This window comes from Canis aureus, chromosome 34 (assembly GCF_053574225.1).
Source record: "Canis aureus isolate CA01 chromosome 34, VMU_Caureus_v.1.0, whole genome shotgun sequence".
Taxonomy (NCBI): Eukaryota; Metazoa; Chordata; class Mammalia; order Carnivora; family Canidae; genus Canis; species Canis aureus.
Genome location: NC_135644.1, coordinates 9,411,724 through 9,439,174, shown reverse-complemented (window position 1 = coordinate 9,439,174; position 27,451 = coordinate 9,411,724). Strand labels below are relative to the sequence as shown.

The window sequence follows — 27,451 nt, the reverse complement described above, 5'->3', positions numbered from 1 at the left end:
AGAAGAAAAATAGAAACCTTCTTAAATGATTAAAAGGCAGGACTCTTAAATGTAATTTAAACACAGTATTCAAATTGATTAGCTCCACAGTTAATTTATAGTGCCCAGTACTGATATTCTGCAAATACATTGAAAATCACTCCTTTCCTGAATTGAAAATTTGCCATCTTTAATGTTACACTGGAAGTTAAGACATACCTACGTAAAGATTAAAGAACCGGCTTTTCTAACATGCAGATTTTATTGCATTGCTATGATAATGCTGCCATTTATTTTCAAGTACATATAAGTAGTTACTACTTATATGGAAAAGGAACTATGGGAAAATGATGTTTGATGATTATAAGCATGGTTATTGTTTGTTACTTTGTTATAGTCAGTTACAGAACAAAACATGTAGATCTCTTTGGACCTCCCAATGTGACAATCTACAAAATAAACTTTGATTTCTGTTGAGATAAGGATTCTGGTTGCTTAGTGAAAATATTTTATTCAGAAATTTAAAACATTAAAACATGGTTCTAAAAACATTTAATTGGTTCTATCCTTCTTGGGAGGCCAGGGCAGGGGCCGACGGGGGCAGGTGGTGGTGGTGGTGGTGGTGGTGGCAGGGTTGGGAGGGAGTATTCTAATTGTGCTTCTCAGATCTCTTTCCAGAATGAATTTTCCATCTCAAAAAATCAAAGACTTCTCTGAAAACAGCAGACAGCAGACAGCGCATTATCCTCAAGCTGGTGAATAGGATGGATTTTTCTCCCTAAACGTCCCTTCTGCTCTCTAGTTTGAATTATCAATAAAATGACTTGGCTTATCTCTGAAAATAACCTTGTTGACAACACAAATATGGACTTAAACACGCTACCTCCACATTTAAGATTTAAGAAGCCCCCAGTAAATGTCAGGGGGGTGTCAATGTGTTTGCTGTGATACTTGGTTATTATTAGTGTTTAACTGCAATCCCCCACCAGCGCCACGCCGCCAGCACCACCATAAATTTTAATGTGATCATGTGTTCTTCTCTTTTCATATCCAGTGAATTCTGCAGGATCATAATATTCCATATGAACCCTAGCTGAACCTTAGTGTGATATGAAGAAAAAACAAGATTTCTAGCAGCGATAGTTGTTCATCGTTTTATAGCTTTTTAAAAAACTGGACACTCGGCAACATGAATAATATTACCCTCAACTAAATCCACTCATTCAAATGAATCTCTTCTGAGCCCTTACAGGATGCAGGGCATGGCCCAAAGTGCTAATGAGTACATTTATGGGATAGTAAAGAACACTGACTCTTAAGGAAACCTTTTTTTCTCCCCCCTTGGAGAATCTGTCAGAACTCATACATCATTTATAAAACCGAAAAATGTCTCTGCAACCTTGGCACCACCACATACCTTTTATTTTACAGAATACAAACAAAAGCACAGTCGTTTTCTCTATCTGGTCTGCATTGTGAATATAAGGGATGTGTTCTTCACCTTTCATTACATATGTGCTTAATGGAATATTTTTTCTACAAGCTTCCATAAATAAAGAGAATTTGCATAATTATTCTTGATCTGCAGGTTTTTCTTCTTTGTTTTAACCAGAAATAGTAACTGGCACTACATGCTGTATTTACCCAAGGAACTCAAAATATTTGGTAAATTTTAGCTACCTAAATATCTCTTTAGAAGCAAAGAATACTATTGAAGCTTTCATTTCAAAATTTGGGAACTTTAAGCCAGAGGCATGCAAAAAATTAATAAGTCATTAGTAGGGCTTCCAGTGAACTAGATTTCCACTGTTTTATATCAAATTGCCTATTCTTCAAAGCAGTTCATTCTTTTTTTCCCCGTAAAGGAACAAAACCGACTTGTTACCTAGACATGAGGTTGAATGCTTATGCAAAACACAATTCTGAGTCAATAGGTGTATTTTCCACGTTCAAAATGATTTTAGGGTTAAAGGTTTGGAAGCTAGTGTATTCACTGTTTGCTTGTCCTGTTGTACATGGTGTCATAATTTGCTCAGCAATGACACACAACTATTACCTTCTCACTCTGAGACAATAGGCTTAGAAAGATGCATATACCCACAGATGTAAGGCACACGGAGAGTGTTGTATTATTCCTAACAGCTCTGTGGGCAAGGCGGTCATAATACAATCCAACCTGATAAGGAGGGGCTTTTTTTGGACACACTGGCTTTGTTGGTGCCTCTTTTAAGAAAAGACTGTGGGAGTGTGTGCCTCATTATCTCTTGTCCTAGAAGAAAGAAGTACTTTCAGGGAAGGCTGGTAAGGTTTTTTTCCTTCTTTCCTGGCAACTGGCTGAGAAACTTTGCCTTGGAGCGCCATCTAGAGGAAAACAGCCTACGTGTGCCATGCTTTCTTGGCTTTGTGACTCAGACTGAGTGAATCCAGTGGTTGGTCTACGATAATATATTTTTTTAAATATTAAGACAAAATTTTGTTTCTAATTCAATACACGGAAATACGTATAACTAGAATGGGAATATAATCACTAATGTGAACAAAGCAGTGAAAGCCCTTACTAGTCTGGGGGTGCCTGAAGCACTAATGCCCATTCATGGAAATGGGTAAGTTATCGTTTTTGCTGTAAGCTGAGGTTGTATTCCAGAAATTAGAACTTGTGAGTAAATTAAATTCATTTTTTCTTCACTGATCGAGTAGTCTTTTTTCATCTCTGTGATTATTTTCTTAGTTTAAAAAATTCTCATTAACCAGGTTGCCCACGGTCAAGTCAAAGAGACTGCTTGTGTTAGGGACAAAAGTAGACATTTTCAACCTATTGTAAGCCTTAGTCAAGTTCAGCAAAATTTAATGAGCAGGAAATAATATCTTTTCCAGATGTGGTTTCTCAATTCAAGTGAGGGAGAAAAAATAACATTCACCAATGTATTCTTTTCCAAGTCAGGGTGGGAACTTTAACGGAGAATTCTCCTCTTTTAGAGCTAGCATCAATACAAAAACAAAACCCAAACCTTCTCATATAGGGCTACTCTTCAAGGTTGCTGAGCAGACTTGTAAAAATAACTATACCCTTGAAATACTCTGGCAGTATGAATACTGCCATTGTAGTAACAGCGTTTGAGAGCTCTGCTCTCTTCCAGTTCCTGAAAAGGATCACGATGGTCTGTGTTTTGGAAACATATACTGAAGAAAACTGGGTATATATTTCTTTTTACTCCTAAATGTCCTCCCTTACCTACTGCTCTTGCTAACTTGCCCCATCCCGACTATGTTAAGGCTTGTCATAGAAGTCTTTGACATCTCAACTTACACAAGGCCATTCCTCTTCCCCTTCATCGAACAAGGCTCCTACTGACTTATTTTTGGCAATTCACCATAAATCCATAGGTTCTCCCAAATAACAGGTTAATATTTCTTTATTGAACATCTTCTGTGAGCCAGACACATAAACTCTGCACACAGAAAATTATTCCTTGTCTACTGAGATCTGATAGGGAAAAGCAAGATGAAAGTGACTTTGTTTTTTTTTTTTAAACAATTTTGGCACTTGAACAATTAAGGCTAATAGTTCAAAGCATCTTCCTCCCTCGTTTGACTGGCCGACTGCTTTCATGGGGTTTGTGCCAGAAGGATAGGGTCAGTCCAGTTTTTCCAGGCCAATCAGCTTGCTCCTTAAGCAGCTGAGAACCCAGAACACAAGTCCTCCAGTATAAAAGTGAAGACATCTTTTTATGCTATATGCACATTTGAGGTCAAGTTAACCTAACACACATCTGTTGAAAACCTACCAAGTGTACGATGGCACGCGAAGTGCTAGTGAGGTCCTCAGTAAATAAGTGTTGGGCAAGCAAGTGAATGTTGTTGAAAGAATAAGAAATTATCTCTTTAGCCTCAAGCTGCTGACTCTATAACTAAATGAGAGATCTGTGACTTAAGATACACAGCAGAAAGACAGACATGTACCAGACATAGTGCAGAGATAGAAGTAATTATTGATGCTTGTGGGGATAGGCAAGAATTTGGAGGGGGGCTGGCATTAGATCAATGCCTTCAAGGATGAATAAAATTTCCACAGGCAGAGAACGGGATAGAACATTTCATAAGGAAGGAGTAAAACAATATTTGTTCATTAGGCCAAAGGAAAAGGTCTATCACTTGGAGTTCCCTATTTTGGGTTTAAATTTTAGTGTGGGTGCAAAGATGTAAGGTATTTAGATTTATGTTAGAATATTTTAAAACTTGTGTTCTCTATTTTATGTAGTGAATGTGTTTATACATACAAATATACATGCACATTTGTGTACATACATCTGTGTACACACATATGTGGATGTATATAAAACCAAGAGGCCAGAGAAGCCAATATATTTGAGCTGGAAAACATTTTACTTGGTGACAGTTTAACAGTATAAGTGCAAATAAGGCCAAAACAAACCTTATTTCTTGCCAGTAAATGGAGAAGAAGAGAAGATTTTGTTGCAAATCTTTGCCACATTTGTATTTATTTATTTATTTATTTATTTAGCTTTTAGTTTAAATTCCAAGGCTTACCTCTGGCCAGTGGCTCTAAATATCTCCAGAAACCAGGCTACCACCTTCCCTGGGCGCCAGCCCCCTAGAACAGAGACTTTAAGCCTAGGGTGACCTTAAACCCTAACAACATTTACTCTTACAACTTCCTTCCCTTGGCCTCCCTGGGCATCCTCATATGTAAGCACTGTCTCAGGATTTTCACGTTCTTGTGGGTCATGTTCACATGCCGCTACCATGGCTTTCCACCAGCCTAGAGGGTTTTACCCAGTGATCTCTCTGTTCTGTTACTTATACCCATAACGTCTGCAAGAAGATGACTTTGAAAATCCAAACATTTCTTTTGTAAAAAGAACTGGTTTCACAAGATAATACACTGAGAAGAAGCTCAAGCAATCATTCCAAGACTACACCTGCTTCAGGGTGTCGGGTATTTTACAGCGTTAATGCTCAGAAATTGTTGTGAAATATATACTCCCATAACCAGGGAAGGTAGGTTCCAGGATAAAATAAATCACGTGGCAATTTGTCAGAGAAATGGAAATGTGAAGGAGAAGGCCTACAGGTTCATGCAAATGACAGATGACCTTCCACCACCACCGAACACACTTACTGTTAGCATTGCAAACATCAGTTGGCACACGTTGAAGGCATGTCTCCAGTTGTGGTACAGAACCATTCGATAGTTTTTCCTCACCGTCAAAAGCCACCTACACAGTGTCTGAAACGGGAAGGGAAAGGCTGTATCAGGTGGCTGTATGTGTCTCCAGTGGGCTGTTATTCAACCGATGCCTCATGTCTGAGTAATCTTCACCACCCAAAGTCCTCCCACAAACCTCTCATGATTCTCACAGTAATCTCATGAGGTCTGCAGGTTGAGTGTCATCGTCCTCAAACTGCATTTGGGGACCCTGGCTACCACGTTGTCCCAGGTGCGCTCCTGGGATCACCCAAGACAGAACATCTTACCTCATAGTCAATTTTAAATTTCTGCACCATCCCCAGCTCCATGAACATGCGAAGGGCAGCTGTGATCATGGCGTCAACGTCAAGAGAGAAGTCGTCAAAATGTATGTCATCGATGGCAAGTTCTGACACCGGAGGGATGTTGGCTGCCTACAAAACGGAAGACATAAGTCAAGCCAAGTTCACCAGCTTTTTCCAAACCCCTCATCTCACTCTCCTTTCCTGCTTATCAGATGTGCCACATAAATCAAACCTGACCTGCATTTACACTCCGATACAGCTAAACTCTGAGCTGGAAATGTCTTTTGTTTCTGAACTGCAAATGCCCCAAGCAAATGAAGAGGGTGGGGGTGGGGGGAAAGGGAAGGTAATCTGAAGAAAAAATATACACCCTGGATCTAGTCTGCAGAATTTAGAATACAAAGCTGTCTAGTTTACTGAAACTGCACTCATACAATATATTCTGATACGTATTACAGAGCACTAAACCAAGAAACATCTGGGCAGCCAGCAGCTGTGAATTTTAATTGCTGCTGTTCAGAGGACATAGGAATACACCCCTTTGCCTTGTTTCTTGAATCCCTACATCCTGTAGCTGTGCACATGCACTTTGTTACACATGTGTTCTATATGTTCAGAAGGATGGAAGGGATCGGATAGCACATCTCTGGCCCCAAATGTTTTCTTAATACAATGAGATGTTTGGAGGATCAGCATAAGCATATGTTTCACTAAAAGAATAAATTTACAACATCGTTTCATTTCATTCTATATAAACATCACAACATAATTACAATACTGGTTGTGCATATTCAGGATTTTTAAAAAGATTTTATTTGTTTATTCATGAGAGACACACAGAGAGAGGCAGAGACATAGGCAGAGGGACAGAGGGAGAAGCAGGCTCCATGCAGGGAGTTCACGTGGGACTCGATCCCAGGACCCTGGGATCACGCCCTGAACCAAAGGCAGCCACTCAACCACTGTGCCACCGAGGTGCCCCATATTCAGGATTTTCAAAACACTCACTTTGGGCAGCTGTCCATCAGTTGCCCCACATAAACTTAAAGGGAAGAAAACAATTTTTGGGAAATCATTTTCATGCTGATCTCATTGGGTTTACCATATCCTTTGGGCCATTCTTGGTAAGGGAGTAATTTCTACCTTTCAGATCATTGGAGACATTCTGGATTCATTATTTCTGGTCTACTCACTGGGTGTAAATTACTCAAGGAGTAATCTTCGCCCTGGGACTATTTTGGCTGAGCAGTGAAATCTGACTCTGATCACCCTAAGCATTCTAGAAACCATATAAGCAATCCTTCCTTCCCAACTCCATGCTCCTCCATAAGAATTTGTATCTCTAGGCTAAAGTCTAAACACTGGTTATTCCTTATGACACAGAACAATGAACAAATATATAAATGCGGTACAGTTGTACGATAGGGATCTAGAACTTTTTCACCTTGTGTGGCTGAAATTCTGCACCCAATGGCCAACTCCTCATTCTCCTCTTCCTTTTTTTTTTCTTTTTTAAGATTATTTATTGGGATCCCTGGGTGGCGCAGCAGTTTAGCGCCTGCCTTTGGCCCAGGGCGCGATCCTGGAGATCCAGGATCGAATCCCATATCGGGCTCCCGGTGCATGGAGCCTGCTTCTCCTTCTGCCTGTGTCTCTGCCTCTCTCTCTCTCTCTCTCTCTCTGTGTGACTATCATAAATAAATAAAAATTTTAAAAAAGATTATTTATTTATTTATTTATTTATTTATTTATTTATTTATTCATGACAGACTCACAGAGAGAGAGAGGCAGAGACATAGGCAAGGCAGAGGGAAAAGCAGTCTGCATGCAGGGAGCCTAACTCGATGCTGGGTCTCCAGGATCACATCCTGGGCCGAAGGCAGTGCTAAACCACTGGGCCACCGGGGCTGCCCCTCATTCTCCTCTTCCCTTCGCCTCTGGCAACCACCCTTGTCCTTTCTGTCTCTATGAGTGTAATTACTTTAGAGATCTCATATAAGTGAAATCATGTAGTACTTGTGTGTTTGTAATGGGCTTATTTCACTTAGCATAATGTCCTCAAGATTCATTCGTGTTGGACCATATGACAGTATTGCCTTCTATTATAAGGCTGCATAATATTCCATCGTGTGTGTATGCCGTTGACCCTTGAACGACCCATGGGTTTGAGCTGTCGGGTCCATTTATATGCAGCTTCTTTTCAATAAATATGGCACAGGTCTATAAGTGTGTTTGCTCTTTCTTATGATTTTCTTAATGTTTTATGTTCTCTAGCTTACTTCATTGTAAGAATACTGTAACTACGGATGCCTGGGTGGCTCAGCAGTTAAGCATCTGCCTTTGGCCCAGGGCATGATTCCAGGATCCAGGATTGAGTCCCACATCCGGCTCCTCGCAGGGAGCCTGCTTCTCCCTCTGCCTATGTCTCTGCCTCTCTCTCTCTCTCTGTGTCTCTCATGAGTAAATAAATAAAATCTTAAAAAAAAAAAAGAATACTGTAACTAATATATACAATACATAAAATATGTGTTAATTGATTGTTTATGTTATTGTAAGGCTTCTGGTCAATAACAGGCTACAAGTAGTTACACTTTTGGTGATTCAAAAGTTTTATGCAGATTTTGGACTGCGTGGGGATTGGCACCCCTAACCCTCATGTTGTTCAAGGGTCAACCACAATACATTTTCTTTATCCATTCATCTGCTGATAGTTTAGTCTTTCTTTTAATCAGCTTATCTGTCAAGGAATCATTTTCACCTATTAGAGGCTTTAGGGTGTTAGAGTTTTTCCTCAGCTGTGTGGTCATCTTTGATTTTCAGATTATGTTTACAAGTCGGGCTCTATAGGTCCTGTTAAAGCTTCTGCAGCCTTCTCTGGAGGGGGAATCTCCCTGGCCTGGTTCCTTGGGAAAGCCGCCAAATGTGGGTATCTTTAGGGCTTTGCTCTTAGCTACTTAGATTCTCCAGAGAAGAATCTTGGGGGTTGAGCCTGCCTGGGAAGATGATGGGGGAAGTCCCTCAGCCTGGGTTTCTAGCTCTTCATTCAACCCGTTTGCAGCCTGTACTCCTACCTCAAGCTCTGTGCTGGTGTCTCCCACACCCGAAGAGCAGCTGTTACACACTCTTAAGCTACACACAGCTCCCAGTGTTTATGAAGTGGAGGTGGGAGGCAAAGATGTCACGTCTCTTAGATTCTCTGTTTTCCTGTACGTAGTCCTACCATCATCCCCACTTCCAAAGGTACTTAATTAGCCAGTTCTGGAGCTACCTGGGAGGGGCTTTGTGGTATAAATTTGTTTGCCTTGCAGCTTTTCCCATTGCTAGCTTATTTTGGCTTTTTCGGGTTTGCTAAATTACTTAATATTCATCCATCTGTTTTCTAGCTTTCAAAATTTTGTTATTGTTAAGTTCTCTCCCAATTTCTTTGTTTATGCCCTAAAAATTTTTTTCTTCATGGTGTTTTAGTGGGGCCTGAGGAAGGAACAAAAGAAAATGAGTCCGTTTACTCTACCATCGTTATCCAAAAATCACTGAAATTATGTTTACTAAATGATGCCTTAACTGATCAGCTTGGAGAACTCAGAGGTAAGCCAGTCTTTGGTTTTTCAGTCCCTTTGTTTCCTTGTGTGTGGGCCTGACCCCAGAACCCTAGAACAACTCTACTTCCACCACACGTTTCAGGTGTGGTGAAGTATCTGAATATCTGAGCTTGTAGTCTGTTCCAGTTCAAACCAAAATACAACTGGAAAACCACCTTCCAAGAGAGTAGAAGCCTCCTCTCAAAAGGCACAAGTGTTTCTGCTCTCAGAAGAGTCTGGTTCTGAGTTGGCAGAGGAAGTCCAACCCCCTCACAGCTGGTTTCCCAGGAGCTTATATGGCAGGGGAGGCTGTGCTGCTCTCCAGGTGGCCCCTGTCTTGTGGATTATTAATAGTGTAGTCTCTGATGCCATTATAAATCGTCTACTCTTCAAAGGCACTAAATTCACTTAATTATCTTAAAAATTAAAGAATATGGGTATTTTTTCATTATGAAATGTTAATGGAAAGGAAATAAGAACATTAGGTTGAAAAATGTAGGGTGACCTCTGGTTCACCAAGACCCATACTTATTGACCTTGTCTTTTTTCCCCTAATAGGTTGATTGATCCATGGTTAAATCATACCAGTCTATAGATCACCCCGAGCCCTGTCGTAAACCCTTGCTGGCACTTGTAGATGTAGAGAAAATCCCTGGCCTTTCAGAAATAGCCGGTTTCAGCTATTTTGAGAAGTATATATAGTTTTCATCCACATTCCTGGGCTCAAGAGAAGTTTCTGGAGGAAATTATGAAGAATTGAGAGTACTGTGTGTTCTGTGGAGGTGTGCATGGAGATCTTGTCTGCAGAAGATTTGGAAAGAGCCTTCTGTTGTCAAATTTCCTTGTTACAGAACTACAAGCTCGGCATATCTTCTGGTAAGTAGAGAATGGGACCACATCTTCCAAACCTATAATTACTCTAGACATAGTATATTAACAAAACAAATCAAAGTCAATTTCTCCAAGTGTCAGTCTTCAACTTTTAAATATTTATAAGGCACCATATCCCTAAATCAAAGAGGAGTGCTACAATCCAAAATAACTACTGAATTAATAGCCAGGAAATAACATTTGGATAAAAGAACCATTTACTTTACTACAGCAATAAATGAAAACACAGAATTATGAGTCCTGGAGCTAATTTGAATAATGTTCAAGAAGTGGGACTCTAGCTGGCTGGGAGTACCTGATATCCTTTGACCATTCCTCTTCTTTGTTTGGGTCTTAATAGTTAAGTGGTTATCAAAGGGAGTCATAAAACTGCCTCCTCTAAAATTGAAAAGGTAGCTTTACAAAGAGGCCATAAAATGTTAAAATACAATCCTGGATCCCCTGACACATGAATATTACATTTTGTGATGTTCAGAAAATGGGAAGAAACAACAAAGTGGGTGGTGGGTCCAGCCCAAGTCTCTCAAAGGCAAAATGACTTGTTGCCAATCCAGTCCACTCATTCACTAACCCCTTTGGACAAGAGCAGAAGTTGGGTGCTGTAGGATCCTGGAATTAATGCTGACAGGAGACTAGGCTGTGGGGATGTGGAAGGGATTGCAAACTTCTTTATTTTGCCGCACTTTTATAGTTCTTACTACAGCCAGGCACTGTTCTAGTACCTTTTGCATGTTGACTCATTTGCTCCTCCTGAGGACAATAAGAGGTAGGGAACGTTTTTAATCCCATTTTACAGATGACGCAAGTAGGACAGATGATAGACAATCTGTTCAAATTCGCATAGTGGGCATTGGCAGAGACAGATCTGAACCCGGAGCATCTGGTTCCTGACCATTACACTGCCTCTAAAAATGGGCTAATGCCAAACCAAGGGGTCCCCTATCCCTGTTTTATGGAAGCTAACTTGGGTGCACCAGGGGTGGTGTTTGAGATTTAGGTCCAGATTACTATCCATCCATTTTTCATGATGAACAGCATGGATCCATTTGAGAGGACAATATTTTGGTCCTATAGGAATTCATTTGGGAAGTCTCTAAGCTCACAACTGCCTTTAGAATGGCCCCCAGTTGTTAGCTTTGTTTTGATTAGACGGAGCACAGAATCAGCTCAACCAGCTTTTTGTCAGAAACCTGGAAATGTTTCTCTAGACATTTGGGACACAGTTGAGAAATGCATAAAACATACACAGGCAATCAGATTTTAGAGGGACTAATAGTTCTAGAAGTAGCTAGTAGTTTAGATAGTATACAGTCACATTTCCAGTGGTGAGAGTGACATTTTAACAAATTTCTCTTCTTGTTCAGGAAAAGAGGAAATGATTTCTTATTAATCCCAGGGCAATGTTGCTTTCCTAAATTGACTTTCAAACAGGAAGGTTGGGATATTTGGGAGCCCACAACATGTGAAACATGTGAGGAAAGTACAAAATTCAAAGGAAAGACCGTCACAAAGCTCCAGGAACACACTGTTCAGCTGACGGAGAAGGTGCTGGCTGCCTAGCACATTTGTAGGAGAAACCCACTCGCTTGTCTACAAAGCACCACCAGAAGCCACAAAGGGCTGTGAAGCCAGCTGGGGGTCTGTGTAGCAGTGTTGTGAAGATCCGAGGCGTGTTCCTGGGGCCAGACATAAAATAACGAGATGATCAAACACTGCGGCTCATGGGCTTAATTTATATGTGAGAACGGTACAATTTAGAACATAAGAGAGAATATAAACATCTAAGAATCGTCAAGAAATATTTTTAAAAGAAGAGTTAAAGGCCCTATCCTGTCTCAGATTAAAATATAAACATAGCATATTTTAACTTGTTTGTGTGATAAAATGTAGACTTTATCCCTTTGACTCAGTCAACACCATTTTTTGTCATGTAACTCCCTCTTCGAATACCTCTAAGTGTTCAACGTGGCCTGCTGAGTGAAGTATAATTCCCTAGCTCGGCATTCAGGGCTCACCGTAAACTTCGCCCTTCCAGTGTTCCCATCTTCCAGTTGTCTACGGAAGCATCAGGCTGGGCAGTTAGTCATCTCATCACTCCCTCTGTTTCAGGTTAGTCTACTCCCTGCCCATGCCCCCACCCCCACCCGGCCAGCCCCATAATGGGTTTGACTTCTTCCTTACCCTGTGCCAATTGAAATTCAAACCCCATCTTCTTTGCAAGTTCATTTCCATTCATTCATTTCTATCTCATCCTACAGTGATGTTTTCCTTCTCCGCAGTTATATAAATCACCGTAATATTTACAGTCACTTTATACTCTTGGGTTTTTCAAGTATACCCATTAGAGCAGGAAGCAGGTGCCTGAACTTGTGTGCATGTGAAGTGATTATTCGTGATTGGGGGGATGGGTCCATAGCTTTTTTCCAACTCCTCTGTGGTTTCACATGGATTCTGCAGCTTAACAAAGTGCAGGTGATCCTTACGCACATTCAAGGGCTGTTATGTACCTGCTGAGGCCTGTTTCCTCCCAGAATCTTGGTACACGTGACTACTTGAGCTTCACCTGAACAGGGGCAAAGCTTCCCGGTACACAGCTAATCAAGTCAAAGGGCATTTTATGTATTTGTCTTTTTTAAGTGCATAAAAGAAAGGAAGATTAGTAGTCAATAATCACTTGTTTGAAAAGTGAGGAGAGTTTAAAGAACTATGACTCCTGGGTACAGTACGTCCCTTTTCTTTCTAACCTTTAATTATTCTCAATTACTGTTTAATTCACGTTGGTTTTCTAGGCTTGAGGAGACCTATTACTTTGACTCTCTTGATAGGAGAATGGAACTTCTATCGTCTCTTGACATGTGATTTTCCAAAAATTTCATTGGAAGTTAAAAATCTTAGGGCCTTCCTTTTATTTCTGTTTGAGCTGTTCTAGTGAAACTATCTTAACTCTACCTGTTTCCTATTGATCTCAGGCACTGCCTTTGTCATCTTTCATGCAACAACCACTGTAAGCCTCAGGAGGTGCGATTCCCAGAGATTTTTCTTGTCATGGTGAGAAGGAAAAGTAAAGGAAACATCGGACTGACTGTTCCTTTTGAAACGTAGACATTTTCTTTTATGTGATGTCTTTTTAAGACTGACTCTTTTATATTTCGGATGTGCCCTTCTTATTTATATTTATCAATGAAACATAAATTCTTCACAGTAGCACTGAAAAACTTAAATACTGCATTTCAACAGAAACCAGTCATTTTTAAAGAGATTTTCTTTTTGTAGTATATAACATTTAAGATAAAATTAAAAGCAATAATATGTTTTTTTTTTAAAGGTATCAAATGTTTCTTCTTAAACACATGAAGGTATCCCAGGTCAACTGATGCAGTATTTGTTTATATATTTCCAGATTTTCTGTAGTCTATTCATAAAAGAAGATTGTTAAAAACTCAGAGTACAATATTAATCCATCTTGCACATTACAGCGGTCCTAAAGGTGGTGGATGAGGTGAAAGAGAATTAGCACTAAGAGATGATGTTGTGTTAAATCTTTAATTTAAAATTAGGCCAATGGTCCCTGTGTGACGTGAGCACTATGAAGTAATTTTTTCTTTTAAAAAATGTTTGTTAGAAAAGTTCGCTGCTTTCTTATTAAAGTCTAGACAATAGGGTATATCAAAGTGTTGTTTTGTTGTTGCCAGAGGTAGTGGTACATACATAACCTGCTTTGTTCCAAAAAATGTTTAATGTGGATTTTTTTTAAAGATTCTTTATTTATTCATTCAGAGAGAGTGCGAGAGAGAGGCAGAGACACAGGCAGAGGGAGAAACAGGCTCCACGCAAAGAGCCCGACGTGGGACTCGATCCAGAATCTCCAGGATCTCCAGGATCACGCCCTGGGCTGCAGGCGGCGCTAAACCGCTGCGCCACCGGGGCTGCCCGGATTTTTAAAATCCATGCAATAACACGGAATAAAAGAAAATAAAGAGTCCAGAAAGAGAAATCAAAGAAAAACCAAGGATAGGAATATAAATCATGATCAGAAGTGTAGTTACTAGACAAAATGCATGTCGTAGCGTCAAGACATTTGTAGGAGAGCCAGAAATTCATCTGTAAGCTAATCCTGTATGTTAGATAATTTAGAGTTCATAAGATTTTTTTTTTTAAAGGGCTAAGGAAACCCATAGAGACACAGCTGTGCTATCTCTGGGTCTACAGAGAAATGTCTCTTGTGGTTTTTAGGGAAAATTTTCCCAAGCCAGTAATTCTCAAGGTGTGAACTCCAGACCAGCTATATCACCACCTGAGAACTTGTTAGAAATGCAAATTCCGAATCCGAAAACTCCATTTATGTTTAACAAGCCCTCCAGGTGATTCTGACGCTCGCTAAGAACCATTGTTGTAAACAGGATCCCTTCAATAAGCACAGCAGTGAATTGTTCAGAGCTGGGGTGGCTTTGGTTGGTGTGCAAATTTGGGGGATGGAAGGCAGAGTATAAGGGGCTCCCGGATGGAAGTGAGAAGCCACTGATTGATGAGGGTTTGCTATGCAATTTTTTTTTTTAAAGATTTTTATGTATTTATTCTGGGAGACATAGAGGCAGAGACACAGGCAGAGACACAGGCAGAGAGGGGCGGGCTCCCTGCGGGGAGCCGGATGCGGGGAGTCTATCCCAGGACCCCAGGATCACACCCTGAGCTGAAGGCAGCTGCTCAACCACCGAGACAGGCGCCCCCTTGCCATTCAATTCGTTTGACCTTTTCTATGTCTGAACATGTTCATAAGAAAATGTGGGGGGAAAATACTGCCGACAACTGAAAAACATCAACCTCACAATACAGTCCTCCGAGAAACAGGTTTGGCTCTCAAGGGGTTTGTACACTGATGTTTCTAACACGCGTGGTTTAAATTCTAATAACTGGTTTTTTGAAGCTACTTATTAAATGTACCTGTAGCTGTCCAGAACCCTCTGCCCAACAGATAGGGGCTCTAGTCCTACCCCCACCTCCTTGCTAGGTGGCCGCGGGCCAGAAGCCGAGGGAAGCCCGAGACGGAGCCTCTCCATGGACACAGGGATATACCAGGTTGTGCGGCCTCCATGAGGAGTAATGAGATGGTGCCGCGGGGTCCCCTGTGGGGTCACAGCCACAGTGCTCGGAGTAGGAAATACTGCCTCCGGTGCCTACGCAGCCACGGCTGCTGGCCTGCCGTTGCTATACTTGCTAGTAATTTCTGTGCTGGTGGAAGCCTCAGCGAGGGAAGGAGTGGACAGGAGTTTCAGAGACTAGGCCCAGGAGCCGACTCTCCGAATCCCCTTAGGGGACCCCCCCGAATTTAATCCCGTTTCATTCAACACGCTGGTACTGGGTGCCCAGCCCTGAGACAGGCACGGCACTGCCCTACGGATATGTTCCTGAAATCGATAGGGTTCCTGTGCTCACGTCGGGGAACACAACGAGGCCAACAGGCAAGGACAGTACGGTGTGGGAAGGGCTGAGAGGGGGGAACACGGGGCACGGTCAGAATCCCTGGGACAGTTTGATGAAGGGGGTCTAGTTTAGCATCGCTGCCTTCATTCTAAATCGTTGATAAACTTCAGCTTTAGAAAGCCTACGAGGGGATCCCTGGGTGGCTCAGCGGTTGAGCGCCTGCCTTTGACCCAGCGTGTGATCCTGGAGACCCAGGATCGAGTCCCACATCAGGCTCCCTGCTTGGAGCCTGCTTCTCCCTCTGCCTCTGCCTGTGTCTCTGTCTCTCTCTCTCTCTGTCTTGTGTCTCTCATGAATAAATAAATAAAATCTTAAAAAAAAAGAAAGCCTATTTGGAATAATCTAAAATGTTGAAAATAGTTACTATGATGAAAAGTTCTGCGAGGTCACAAAGCTTGTATTGAAACCTAAGAAAAGATGCAGACCCCGTTCCTGAGACGCTCATCTAGCAGGGAGAAAGAGGAGCAAACAGAATGGCTCGTGACAAGTTGGAAGCACCAAGTTCAGAGGCAACAAGGGGAGGGGCGTGTACAGGAGGCCAAGAGACACAGCTGAGGACAGGAGTCCGAGCTCACCAGCAGCATTAGAAATCACGGCCTCCTGCAGGCAGAGAACAGTACGTGCTGGGTAGAGGGCCCCTCTCATCTGCAGATGGCACCGTACCAGGAGACACGGGCCTCCGGGGCCCCGGGCTGATGAGAAGGCCCTGATTCAGGACTTGCCCTAATCGGCCTTTAGAGCCTGTGACGCAGCAGCGGGCCCGGCTCCCATCTGCGGTCCTGGAGCACAGCCCAGAAGGTGGCTGGCCTGCAATTCTAGGACTGACTCCCCTCAGGGTCCGTGCCAGCCCGCTCCCTTGTCCCTGGGCAGTAATCTGTCTCTGTCCTCTGTGGCCAGAGCTCCCAGCAGCTGACCTTCAAAGCTCTGGTCACAGTTTTTGTTGGGCCAGGTGACAGACTGGGGACTCTTTTCTAATGGAAACACAATGTCTTTGTTCTTCCCTTGCTGTGTGCTCCCAGCAGCAAACCTTTCCTTCCTTCTCTGGGAATATATGAAGATCAAGCAGCCCTCTAAGGCCTCTGGGAAAAGGACTGTTCTCTGTTGACTGGGGCTCTGAGTCAGTGGACCACCGGGATCTATTTTGAAAGAACCAAAGGAGCTCCTGGGGGAGATGAGAGAAGGTGAAGGACCTCATAGAGGTCACAGAATAGGGTAAGGGAGGAAGGAGAGAGTCTCTGGGAGCATAGCAGCTGGTCCCGGTGCGTCTACCTAGGAAGTAGATGCACCTAGCAGAGGACCACCATGGAAGCTTTGTTTGAGCTCCCAGGAGCCACATGGTTGCTGAATCAGGATCCATGCATGGACTGTCCTGCCTTCGCTCAAGTGGATACCTCCCAGAGTTTGCACTCAGGGACTCACCAGCTACTTGTCCCGTGGGAGACTGCTGAAGACTTTAGCTTCTCAGTGTTGGCACCTCATCTACTGACCACTCACTGGGAGTGACACTTGTCTGCGCAACAACACCTCTGCTACATCCTCAGACACATAATACCTAAGGACACCGATAAAGCCAAGAAAGAGGGGTAGGGGTAGGGTCCCAGGTACCTGCAGGAGTGCTGGTAGGGGAGCTCTGCTCACCTGAACTTGGGTGGGAAGCTAGATGATGACATTCCTGCATCATTAGTAACATGTTATGTTATTACTTGTTAAAGGCCTGCTACAGGAAGGTAGGGATTGTGTCTGCCTTGTTTACTTTTGTGTCCTAAGTGCCCAGTACAATTTCACAGGCCTGTGCCTGGCACCTGGAAGACACTCACTAAATATTCACTGAATGGGTAAATGAAGACCTGATCATCTCACTGCAAGTTATTTTACTAGTTCTCCCCAAGCCATGCCACAACAGCCTCTAGTGGATTTTTGAGCTTGTGGAACTTTTTGCCGATCACCTCTGTGAATCCTTCATCGTATAGACATACACATGTGCGGAAATCCAAGTTCAGGTAAAATAAGTGAGTCAAGTAGCCTTCTAATTTTGAGTGAACCTAATGCACTCTCCAGGTATACATCATGGGGCTCCTACTTATAGTAGGAGACACACAGAGGGACCTGCAAACCTGTGGCCCCAGTCTCCAGGCTCCAATCTGAGCTCATCAGCCATGGCTCAGAGTAGCCAGAGAGCCTGCTTCATCTATCCAAGAAGGAGATAAGTCCTTGCAGTGGATGTGTGAGTGCAACATGGTGACCCCATGAGGTTACCATGAACTTCTTCCCGTGTCCTAGTAGTGGGGATGGAGGGTATCTGCAGTCAGTCAAGGTTGGGTTGATCGCATTAGCCTTTAGAGGTGGAAAAAAAATAAAGTTTAGAGGTATGAGATATGAATACCCTAAAGCAGGTGCTGTCCATCCAGCATGGTCTTTCAAGCCCAAGAAATTGCTGCCTTTCATCTCGGCCCCGCTAGAACCACCATTGCTTTTGTATACCGCTTCTCTGATTCATATACTTGGTTGGACCTTAATACCCTCTTGCTCACCTCAGTCTCAAGTTGCTGCACTGTGAGTGCTGCCTGAGTCTTTGCTGCCCTTCTCTGCTGCAGTATCACCCAAGAGAGGGAAGGCACAGCCACTGATGCTGCTTGCACACTCCGTGGTACCTTATAGGACACATAACAGGGACTCTACTATAGTGTAATGAGTGAAGATACACTCTACACTCACTGGCAGTTTACCCAGGTCCCTAAGTCCACCTGTTGAATCCTCAAGGAGAAATAGGAAATTACACAACATTACAAGAGGTTTTGTAATCTATATCAAAAAATACAGATTTAATCAACATCGTTTCCACTTCAAAGAAAAGGACACTTCAAAATCAGCTTCTTATAGCTTAAATACCATCTACTCCAACCAGTAGCCACTCTATATTAGTTTTAGAACAATCTAGGCATCTTAGAAAATAAAACAATGCACCCAACATGATTAACTTCTGCTATTAGTCTTGGCATGCTGTAATTTGTTTCAAAGGTTTGGATTTAGTGAGCAGGCTTAGATGTTGATTTCACAAATAGAAACTTGAAAAAGACTGTCAGAAATTCCGGACTTTTGGCGGGAATAATGCAAAGAAAGAACTGCAACTTTATGCACAAATATGACCTCAACATGGGTTGAATGGATAATTGCCTTCATGCCAGGATTGGCGGGGGAGAGGGGGCTAGAAGATCTTCAATTCCATGTGAACTCTCTCTTTTGTCTGCCTGAAATATCACCACTAGGTGATATTTTCAGAATGAGGCTGTCTGGGACGTCAGCCTCTGGGGATGGGCCAGGGTTTAGAAACCAGTAATAGGGACCAGGTGGGGCGGTTCTGCACTTTGTCAACAAACCACTAAAGACAAAGGAATATCATGGTCCCTTGTTTCTGTAGTTTGAAATTACAGGCTTATCCAAGAATTTCCACTCATAAGAATTTACAGGAACAAGCAAACACTAATGCTGAACCATTTCACCTAAGGGACAGAAGACACCAAGGAACGTGGAGCCTGGAGACCTATGAATGGTAGAGAAGGATAATGCTGGGGGGTCGAAGAGAACTGGAATCTCAACTTCCTCTCTTTATGGTTTTGGTAGAAGTCCATGTGCCCCTGCCTTGTGTGTGCTGGGATGATGGGTCCCAATGCTCTCTTACAAAGTTCCACACCCCACCATGAGAACAGAGCCAGGACCGGGCAAAACTTGAATGCTAGGGTCAAAATCAGAACCTAATGGCAAGAGTGGGCCATACCGGCAGTGAAGAGGAGGGTGTGAGTCAGTGACCAGGAGATGTTTGGGTTTTCCACTTACGTTACAGGCCTGATCCTATTCTCTTCCCCTGCTCCATACTCTGAATTCCATACTCTTCTTGGCCTGCTAGTTGGGGTTAGGAATCCAAGCTGTTACCAGGGACATATGTGGGTGACCACTCAATCATCACTTTCCAGTGAGCCGATCAGAATATAAATATTCATGTATTCAGTAGAAACTATTTCCCGTCCGGTGCATTTAGAAGTACAGTAGAGCCTCGTTGTCACCCCTGACACTAAGCATTTCTCTGCTGTTGCCTCAGGTTGTAGTTGGGTCACTTTGTGGAGAAAAATAAACTCAACTTTCCACATGTTTCTCCTGGTTCCTCTATGCAGCTAGATAAAAATTTATATACTTTTACTTATAGATCCAGTAAATATTTATATTGGTTGTGCTTCAATAAAACCACATGAAGCATTCTAAAAGAAGTTTCTACTCTTAGGGGTGCATAAAGCAATCACCTGCAATAAAGAGGCAATCTGTCAAGTGAGGAAACCGGGGTGCGGGGCTGATTCCTCAGCCACAATTCCCTGTCTTGACTCGTACTTGGGTTTATTCTCAGATGGATGGAGGTGCTCCTGAGAGCACACTCACATGTACATCCATGCACACAGTGTCATGCACACGCATGCACACACGCACTTTATTTTTAATGCTTTTTGAATTCTGTCAGATATTTTATTAGTCCTTTGTGTCCCACCTTTCTGTCAGACTGTCCTCCCACACTGATGAACATTTTCATTTTGCCCAACTGTGTTGGTGCTGTGCACTGCTACCTGACTCAAGCTTAATGTGCTGGATAGGACAACAAATATTTTGGAAGTGATATTATATTTAGACACCCACATATAAGGGTCAGTGAAAATATTTGTAGATTTAACATTAATATTTTTAATTTAAACAATTAAGATCTCAACCATGTGTGAACAGGTTGGCTATTTTTGTTTGTTTCTAGCAGCAAACGTATTAGAATATTTTATCACCATGATGCAATTTTGAGATGTATTGTGTACCAAGCATCATGCAAAGTGTTTTTTATAGTATCTCATTTAATCCTCTAACAACTTGATGGGTAATGTTCTATTACTTGTCCCAACTTAGCCCCTACCTAGCATGAATGAGGAAACTGAAGTTAAGAACGTAAGTAACAAAAAAAAAAAAAAAAAAAAAAAAGAACGTAAGTAACTTCCCCAAGGTTACCTAACTAGAAAATTGCTGGATGTGCCCCCCGTCTCCTCTGTTTGTAATCATTACCCTATGCCATCCTCACAGTCATCTGAGCGCTCTCCTAGCTTACATTCACAGTGACGTTGCCATGGCATTCTTAACTCCAGATGTTCTCGTCTGTGCAGTATGTATGTATGTATTTATCTCTGTAAGCCTGTCTCTCGTCATTTATAAGTTCCATAAGGAAAAGATTAAGAGTCTCGAATGCCAGCAATTCTTATAGGCCAGTTCTTCTTTCATGGCTAGTACTTAGCAAAGGTGGGTTGGTGGTATGCCCGCATCCTGTCTAGGGCCAATGGGTATGTCTTTGAATCTGAGTTTCATCACTTCCTGGAGCTCTGGGCTTGGGCATTTACTTCTTCTGAAAAAGGAATGTAAAAATAACTCTCAGAGTCATTAAAAGTGTTAAGTGGGATAAAACTAAAACGCTCAGCACAGTGCCAGGCTCACAGTAGGCCCTCGGTATATGGTGGTGTAGAGCCCGCTGGGGCCGCCACAGCAAGTACCACAGACTGGGCAACTTAAACACTAGAAATACTTCCTCGCAGTACCAGGGGCCGCGAGCCCGACAGTGAGGTGTTGGCAAGTTTGGTTTCTCCTGTGTCTCTTTCCTTGGCTTGCACATGGCCTTTCCTCAGTATGTGGGCATCCCTTACGCCTCTTCCTTTTCTTTAAGGACGCCAGTCATTTTGGATTGGGGTTCCCCTTATGATCTATCTCACTTAGCCCGAGTCACTTTTTAAAGGCCCTGTCTCTAAACACGGTCACATTCTAATGTACTGAGTTGGGTTTCTTTCTTTTTTTCAAAAGATTTTATTTTTTTATGTATTTGCGAGAGAGAAAGTGAGTAAGAGAGAGAGAGATTGCAAAGGCTGGAGGTGCGGTGCAGAGCCCCCCCCTCCCCGCCCCGCCCCACGTCCTCCCCCCGCCCCGCCCCCCCCACCCCCCGCCAGCTGGGAGCCTGGTGTGGGCTCAATCCTGGGACACTGGGATCCTGATCTGAGCCAAAGGCAGATCTTCAGGGACTGAGCCACCCAGGAGCCCTTGGCTTGGGTTTCAACATACTTATTTCAGGGGGGGAGGGTTGGGTGGGGGGTGGAGGGGACACAATTCCCTTCACAATAGATGATTATCATTTTGCAGATGACTTGAGTACTAAATTTCCAAAAATTCAAAATAAATGCTTGTGTCAGGCTCAAGAGCGGTGGTGCCTTTCAAAGCTATCCTGATCACGACTCCAGTCCCCCCGCTTAGAGGACACATCCTAGGGCGGCTCTCCCGCCCCAGCAGCTTGTACCCCATTCACTTCTGCGAAGAGATACGTTCGGTGCCAGCGTGTCCAAGACACATCGGCGGGAAATACGATTCATCGCGTCCGAGTTAAACACCTCCACGGGGAAGGCGCAGGGGAGGCGGGAGCCTGTGGGCCTGGGCCTGGCCCTTCCCCCCGGGAGGCGACCGCGTCAGTCCTCAGCCTCACACCCCGGGGAGCGGGCCCTCGCCGCCTGTGCTCCTGTCATCCGGCCTCCCAGGGCGGCGCCGTCGGGGAAAGGCCGGGAGACCTCTCCTGCCCGGAGGGCCCGGTGTGCCCACCTCGACGGCCTCGACGGCCGTCCCCACCTGTGCGTCCTTCCGGGCCCTGCCCGCTGCCCCTGCCCGCCTGCAGCCTCTCCCGCCGGTTCTCCCGGGATGTTGTTCTCTCCTCTTCCGCGGCATTTACCACAGGCCTGGTCTGTGGGAGTGGAGGGGGCCTGGCTTCCGCTCCTCGGTCCCCGGGTCCCCAGCGAGGGCTCCGTGTGGGCCGGGCCCCAGGCCAGGGCCGGCTCCCGACCCCCTTACCCTCCCTGAGGCGCGGGAGCCACGCGGCTCTGCTTCTGCGCCCGGAGGTGCTCCTCGCGGCCTTCCGGGAGCCGCCCCTCGCGGCCTTCCTGTCGCTGCCCCTCGCCGCCTTCCTGTCACTCCCCTCGCGGCCTTCCTGTCACCGCCCCTCGCCGCTTTCCTGTCACAGCCCCTCGCCGCCTTCCTGTCGCCGCCCCTCGCCACCTTCCTGTCACCGCCCCTCGCCGCCTTCCTGTCACTCCCCTCGCGGCCTTCCTGTCACCGCCCCTCGCCGCTTTCCTGTCACAGCCCCTCGCCGCCTTCCTGTCGCCGCCCCTCGCCACCTTCCTGTCACTCCCCTCGCGGCCTTCCTGTCACCGCCCCTCGCCGCCTTCCTGTCACTCCCCTCGCGGCCTTCCTGTCACCGCCCCTCGCCGCTTTCCTGTCACAGCCCCTCGCCGCCTTCCTGTCGCCGCCCTCGCGGCCTTCCTGTCGCCGCCCCTCGCCGCCTTCCTGTCGCCGCCCCTCGCCGCCTTCCTGTCGCCGCCCCTCGCCGCCTTCCTGTCACTCCCCTCGCCGCCTTCCTGTCGTCGCCCCTCGCGGCCTTCCGGGCGCCGCCCCTCGCGGCCTTCCTGTCGCCGCCCCTCGCGGCCTTCCTGTCGCCGCCCCTCGCGGCCTTCCTGTCACCGCCCCTCGCGGCCTTCCTGTCACTCCCCTCGCGGCCTTCCTGTCGCTGCCCCTCGCGGCCTTCCTGTCGTCGCCCCTCGCGGCCTTCCTGTCGCCGCCCCTCGCGGCCTTCCTGTCGCCGCCCCTCGCGGCCTTCCTGTCGCCGCCCCTCGCGGCCTTCCTGTCGCCGCCCCTCGCCGCCTTCCTGTCACCGCCCCTCGCCGCCTTCCTGTCACCGCCCCTCGCGGCCTTCCTGTCGTCGCCCCTCGCGGCCTTCCGGGCGCCGCCCCTCGCGGCCTTCCTGTCACTGCCCCTCGCGGCCTTCCTGTCACTCCCCTCGCGGCCTTCCTGTCGCTGCCCCTCGCGGCCTTCCTGTCGTCGCCCCTCGCGGCCTTCCTGTCGCCGCCCCTCGCGGCCTTCCTGTCACCGCCCCTCGCCGCCTTCCTGTCACTCCCCTCGCGGCCTTCCTGTCACTCCCCTCGCGGCCTTCCTGTCGCTGCCCCTCGCGGCCTTCCTGTCGTCGCCCCTTGCGGCCTTCCTGTCGCCGCCCCTCGCGGCCTTCCTGTCACCGCCCCTCGCCGCCTTCCTGTCACTCCCCTCGCGGCCTTCCTGTCGCTGCCCCTCGCGGCCTTCCTGTCGTCGCCCCTTGCGGCCTTCCTGTCGCCGCCCCTCGCGGCCTTCCTGTCACCGCCCCTCGCCGCCTTCCTGTCACTCCCCTCGCGGCCTTCCTGTCGTCGCCCCTCGCGGCCTTCCGGGCGCCGCCCCTCGCGGCCTTCCTGTCGCTGCCCCTCGCTGCCTTCCTGTCACTGCCCCTCGCGGCCTTCCTGTCACTCCCCTCGCGGCCTTCCTGTCGCCGCCCCTCGCGGCCTTCCTGTCGCCGCCCCTCGCCGCCTTCCTGTCACCGCCCCTCGCCGCCTTCCTGTCACCGCCCCTCGCGGCCTTCCTGTCGTCGCCCCTCGCGGCCTTCCGGGCGCCGCCCCTCGCCGCCTTCCTGTCACTGCCCCTCGCGGCCTTCCTGTCACTCCCCTCGCGGCCTTCCTGTCGCTGCCCCTCGCGGCCTTCCTGTCGTCGCCCCTCGCGGCCTTCCTGTCGCCGCCCCTCGCGGCCTTCCTGTCACCGCCCCTCGCCGCCTTCCTGTCACTCCCCTCGCGGCCTTCCTGTCACTCCCCTCGCGGCCTTCCTGTCGCTGCCCCTCGCGGCCTTCCTGTCGTCGCCCCTTGCGGCCTTCCTGTCGCCGCCCCTCGCGGCCTTCCTGTCACCGCCCCTCGCCGCCTTCCTGTCACTCCCCTCGCGGCCTTCCTGTCGCTGCCCCTCGCGGCCTTCCTGTCGTCGCCCCTTGCGGCCTTCCTGTCGCCGCCCCTCGCGGCCTTCCTGTCACCGCCCCTCGCCGCCTTCCTGTCACTCCCCTCGCGGCCTTCCTGTCGTCGCCCCTCGCGGCCTTCCGGGCGCCGCCCCTCGCGGCCTTCCTGTCGCTGCCCCTCGCTGCCTTCCTGTCACTGCCCCTCGCGGCCTTCCTGTCACTCCCCTCGCGGCCTTCCTGTCGCCGCCCCTCGCGGCCTTCCTGTCGCCGCCCCTCGCCGCCTTCCTGTCACCGCCCCTCGCCGCCTTCCTGTCACCGCCCCTCGCGGCCTTCCTGTCGTCGCCCCTCGCGGCCTTCCGGGCGCCGCCCCTCGCCGCCTTCCTGTCACTGCCCCTCGCGGCCTTCCTGTCACTCCCCTCGCGGCCTTCCTGTCGCTGCCCCTCGCGGCCTTCCTGTCGTCGCCCCTCGCGGCCTTCCTGTCGCCGCCCCTCGCGGCCTTCCTGTCACCGCCCCTCGCCGCCTTCCTGTCACTCCCCTCGCGGCCTTCCTGTCACTCCCCTCGCGGCCTTCCTGTCGCTGCCCCTCGCGGCCTTCCTGTCGTCGCCCCTTGCGGCCTTCCTGTCGCCGCCCCTCGCGGCCTTCCTGTCACCGCCCCTCGCCGCCTTCCTGTCACTCCCCTCGCGGCCTTCCTGTCGCTGCCCCTCGCGGCCTTCCTGTCGTCGCCCCTTGCGGCCTTCCTGTCGCCGCCCCTCGCGGCCTTCCTGTCACCGCCCCTCGCCGCCTTCCTGTCACTCCCCTCGCGGCCTTCCTGTCGTCGCCCCTCGCGGCCTTCCGGGCGCCGCCCCTCGCGGCCTTCCTGTCGCTGCCCCTCGCTGCCTTCCTGTCACTGCCCCTCGCGGCCTTCCTGTCACTCCCCTCGCGGCCTTCCTGTCGCTGTCCCTCGCGGCCTTCCGGGCGCCGCCCTCGCCGCCTTCCTGTCGCCGCCCCTCGCGGCCTTCCTGTCACCGCCCCTCGCCGCCTTCCTGTCACTCCCCTCGCGGCCTTCCTGTCACTCCCCTCGCGGCCTTCCTGTCGCTGCCCCTCGCGGCCTTCCTGTCGTCGCCCCTTGCGGCCTTCCTGTCGCCGCCCCTCGCGGCCTTCCTGTCACCGCCCCTCGCCGCCTTCCTGTCACTCCCCTCGCGGCCTTCCTGTCGTCGCCCCTCGCGGCCTTCCGGGCGCCGCCCCTCGCGGCCTTCCTGTCGCTGCCCCTCGCGGCCTTCCTGTCACTGCCCCTCGCTGCCTTCCTGTCACTGCCCCTCGCGGCCTTCCTGTCACTCCCCTCGCGGCCTTCCTGTCGCTGTCCCTCGCGGCCTTCCGGGCGCCGCCCTCGCCGCCTTCCGGGCACCGCCCCTCGCGGCCTTCCTGTCACCGCCTCTCACCGCCTTCCGGGCACCGCCCCTCGCGGCCTTCCTGTTGCCGCCCTCGCGGCCTTCCGGGCGCCGCCGGCCAAGCTCCACAGGGGCAGTGGGAACACGCTCCCGGGAAGGGCCGTCGGGAGGGCGACAGGAGCGGGGCCTTGGGTCGCAGGAAAGCCCGGTCCCCACAGGCCGGCGAGGCGCCAGGGGCCAGCCTCAGCCCGGGCGTTCGTGTCCCGCTTCCTCATAAAGGCAGCGGAGGGATCCGAGCTTCTGCAGAGGCCGGGGCCGGGGGCCAGGGGTCTCGGGCCTGGGACGGCGTCCCCTGCGGCCGTCCTTGTCCGTCAGCCTCAGGGGCTCCGGTCCCTGGGACCACGGCGGCCCGCCCCGCGCGGCGGTTGAGGTGCAGGGGCTGCGGCGCGCTGCCGGCTGGGCGGGGGGGGGGGGGGGGGGGAGGCCAGAGGAGGGGGGCCCGGGCCGCGGCCTCCCCAGGCTGAGGCCGGCGAGCAGCGGTAGCTCCCCGCGTCCGGGAGGGAATGGAGAAAGCCGGGGAGCCTGGGGGAGGAGAGGCGGGCGGGGCGCTGCAGCTGGGGGGACCCCCGGCAGCTGGGTGGGCAGCCCAAGGGGTGCTCCGGCCTGCGGGTTCCCCTCCCGCGCCCGCTGTCGGAGGGGGAGGACGGAGAACCTTCCCTGCCTCCCGCCGGCCGCGTACCTGCCAGGAGACCCACCGGCCAAGAGGCGCAGCGGGCCTGGCCCAGGAGACGTTGGTGGGTCACGGGCTGTCAGGCCACCCCCCTGCTCGCGCCTCTTTATGGGGATCAGTCCCGAAAGGGGTGCACGGTGACTGTGATGACCGGCATCATTATTCTTGATCATTCGCTTCTCTCCACCCGAGAAGGCTCCATGTGCCTTGCACGGCCTGGTGACCCGCGCCTCCCATGGGTGGCAGTCCCTCCCTGCCCACCGACTTCAGGCTTGGCCGGACGCAGTGGAATGTGAGGGGTGCTTGTACCCCACCCCGTCCCACCCGCCCTCGGGGAGCAGATCATGTGGTTTGCAGCTCCCGAGTTCAAGCCCGAGAACTAGGGAACTACATGGGTGGAAGGCGCCACAGGGCCAGAGCTGAGCTACAGCCGGCACAGGAGAGCTCCAAGAAACCTCTGGCCTGGTTCTTTCCTCTACAGAACCTAATGAGAGTTGCTATAATGACCCTTTCCTTTGTAGACCCTCTTTGTTTTGTATTGCTCTGGCTTTTTTAGGTCTGGTGTCCACAATAAAGGATAATTGTTTCCATCCATGACTATTTGCTTCCAAACTATAGCAGACTCTGTATGTGACACCCCCCCCCCCAAAAACCCCACAGTATAAGAAGAGGGAGGGGAAAAAAAAGGGATGCTTGGGTGGCTCAGTGGTTGAGGGTCTGCCTTTGGCTCAGGGCGTGATCCTGGGATTGAGCCCCACATTGGGCTCCCTGCATGGAGCCTGCTTCTCCATCTGCCTGTGTCTCTGCCTCTCTCTGTGTGTCTCTCCTGAATAAATAAATAAAATCTTAAAAAAAAAAGAGAGAGAAACTGACATATTGAGAAGGAAAAAGAGACTGAGTGTATCTCAGGTCTTTGGGAGACCTGGCACCCTTGAGCATAAAAGAACAATGGCCAGAACTCTCACGAGAGCATCCACGGCCCCTATCAACACTAGGATGGGCTCCTAGCACCCCTAGGCACAAAGCACCAGCTTCTACCTTAAATAAGTGGTTTTAATACTTAGTT

General features: G+C 48.5%; 1 protein-coding gene and 1 long non-coding RNA gene across 8 annotated transcripts in view; one reads left to right on the top strand and one right to left on the bottom strand.

Moving 5' to 3' along the window:
* PDE11A (phosphodiesterase 11A) overlaps positions 1-27,451 on the bottom strand; it is a 406,550-nt gene that overhangs the window by 86,254 nt on the left and 292,845 nt on the right. For all 7 annotated transcript variants that reach the window (XR_013371375.1, XR_013371376.1, XM_077883001.1 and 4 more), the window contains 2 exons: positions 5,476-5,622; positions 5,120-5,227 (listed from right to left, as the gene is read on the bottom strand). Coding sequence is in view for 5 of the 7 variants with exons in the window: in XM_077883001.1 (XP_077739127.1) it covers positions 5,120-5,227; positions 5,476-5,622 (255 nt within the window). In the remaining 2 variants the exon portion in view is untranslated. The remainder of the gene's footprint in view (positions 1-5,119; positions 5,228-5,475; positions 5,623-27,451) is intronic.
* Positions 8,586-9,945, top strand: LOC144304819 (uncharacterized). The gene is made up of 3 exons (XR_013371791.1): positions 8,586-8,733; positions 8,959-9,078; positions 9,630-9,945. It is a non-coding gene; the product is annotated as an uncharacterized LOC144304819 (long non-coding RNA).